This window comes from Austrofundulus limnaeus, unplaced genomic scaffold (genome assembly GCF_001266775.1).
Source record: "Austrofundulus limnaeus strain Quisiro unplaced genomic scaffold, Austrofundulus_limnaeus-1.0 Scaffold25, whole genome shotgun sequence".
Taxonomy (NCBI): domain Eukaryota; kingdom Metazoa; phylum Chordata; class Actinopteri; order Cyprinodontiformes; family Rivulidae; genus Austrofundulus; species Austrofundulus limnaeus.
The window spans coordinates 2,953,863-2,955,983 of record NW_013952427.1 but is presented as its reverse complement, the minus strand read 5'-3'; the positions used below and the strand labels follow the sequence as shown (position 1 = coordinate 2,955,983).

Genomic DNA, 2,121 nt, shown 5'->3' with positions numbered 1-2,121 from the left:
GTGTACAGATAATTATTTCTTTAAAAATAAAGATAGAAAAAAAATTATTTTCAAACCTTGTTTTACATCCCTAAGGATGTATAAAAACACTTAGTAAAAAAATCCTGACTGAGTTTATCATAATTCATGCACGAAAGGGTTAAAAAACAATGTACCAGAAGCTTCTTTTGAACATATTCAGACTGTAATGCTAACAATTAGATTAAATATGTAGCCACTATGAGTAAAATACAAACAAATTTTTCACAAGTCAGCACAGGTCGTCTAAAATGGAATAGTGTGAGAAGTCCTAAGATCATAAGACTTGGTTTAAACAGATAACTTTTTCAATGATCAAGCAAATAAGGTTAACCAGAAAAACTTTGGTTCAATATTTTATTTTTATATCAAATTAAATGCATAAAATGAAGTCTTATTGGTATTATAATCTTTTGGTTTTTGATGTTACACAAATAGGTGTGTACATAGTCTGTAGCTGAAGAACAATTCCAGAAACTTTTGTTTTAGATTTTAGCGACTGGCTTTCATCAGGTTTGCTTTATACCCACTGAAACCTCACAGGAACACAATTTAAAGAACATAAAAGCTGTAAATCAGAGCAAGTTTTGCAGCTTTCAGATGCTGGTAAACCAATAGTCCCAGAGCTTCTGCTGTACAAGAGCACCATTCTCTGACTGTCAGGCTTTGTGGGACACAGGTCAGGCAATCCTCACTTACTGAACCTAGAAACACTCTGAGTTACTCTGTAAACTCCTGAAAGCCTCAGAGCTGAGCTGCTCCTCCTTCGTTGCCGTGCCTCTGCTCAGGTGAGTGTGCACAGGGAGTACAGCTTGTGATGCTGGAACGCTCACCTGGGACAAAGACCCAGGGTGTGGTGGCGAGCAGCTCACGTTTCCCGAGCATTAAGGCTGGAAGATGAATTGGAAATAATTTGCTTTTTTGCAAAGCAGGTGCAGAATTCTTCTATAAACATTTTGTGTGGTGGTCAATGGAGCTTCGTGTGTCACGGCTCAGCTGCATCACCTTGTTGCAGGCGTTTGACGAGGGAGCAGAAAGGAGTCCAGGTAACTTTTTTTTTTCTGGATCAGTGAAGTCATACTGGGTTGCAGCTAATTTGGAAAAAAAAAATCAAAGCTACTGTTTGCAAGTCATCTCTCTTCTCTTTGTGTGATTGACAAGCGTGGCCAGATTCTTTTATGATGCAAAGCTGCAGGTAAATATTTGTCTGCACTCAATTCAGTGTTAATCTGAGAATCTAATCAGGCTCTGTCTCATGTTTCTTTTGCCACCTTTCAGCAAAACCTCTTTCATTTCCCTATTTTTTTAAGTGCAAAAAGGACAAGAACAGACTCTTCTACCTTGGTGACATTTTATGTTTTTAAAGTAGTTATTCGAGGACCTCTGGAAAGCGCCTGAAAGGAGACTTTTAACCTTCTGTCTTGCAATCTATGTAAGCACCTTTGGGTAATAAGTTACAAAACTGGTGAAGGGACTTCACTTCACTGACACAGCCTACTTCTGTCTTCTTCTTGATGCAGCTACAGTATGTGTGCCATGAAGGCTGAGGAGGAGTTGGGTAAGTGTCACTTTTCATTTCCATGTTGAGTTTTCTTTATTGTTTACACCCTCTGCTGTTAGAACAAGAACCATTCAGATAAAAATGAGTTAAAGTCTTTAATTTGAAATGAAAAGCTGATTGTTTTGTTTGTTTTTTTAACACAAATCATTACTATATGAGTGTACTCCTTGTTTATCTGTTTATCTTTTTATTTTTGTTTTTCACACCAGACATTTTTATATAACATCAATGTAAATAGAACTATCATTCAAATAAAATAGTCCTTTTTTAGTTTGTTATTAGAGTTTAAGGTGCTAGAAGAATGTATTTCTTTATTTTTTCTTTCTTTTTTTTTCTTTAACATATTTCTGCCTAATAAAGTCATAAAAGTCTCTAAGCTCCAAAGTTCTGTCCTGGCAGGCTTCACATGGGAGGTGAGGGCGAACAGCCGTCACAACCAGAAACAGAAGCAGAAGAAATCCTTCCTGTGCTTCAGCTGGGGGCGATACTCTGTAAGTCACACTGACTCACACTAGGATGCTCAAAGATCTAGACTCTGATGA

At 37.2% G+C, this 2,121-nt stretch overlaps 1 protein-coding gene across 2 annotated transcripts in view; it reads left to right on the top strand.

The window, feature by feature from the left end:
* Window positions 1–1,539: 1,539 nt before the first annotated feature.
* Window positions 1,540–2,121, top strand: part of atp8b3 (ATPase phospholipid transporting 8B3) — a gene marked incomplete in the record, with an annotated part of 33,056 nt that continues 32,474 nt past the window's right edge. For both annotated transcript variants that reach the window (XM_014004628.1, XM_014004629.1), the window contains 2 exon segments: window positions 1,540–1,576; window positions 1,979–2,070. In XM_014004628.1, coding sequence (XP_013860082.1) covers window positions 1,546–1,576; window positions 1,979–2,070 — 123 coding nt within the window.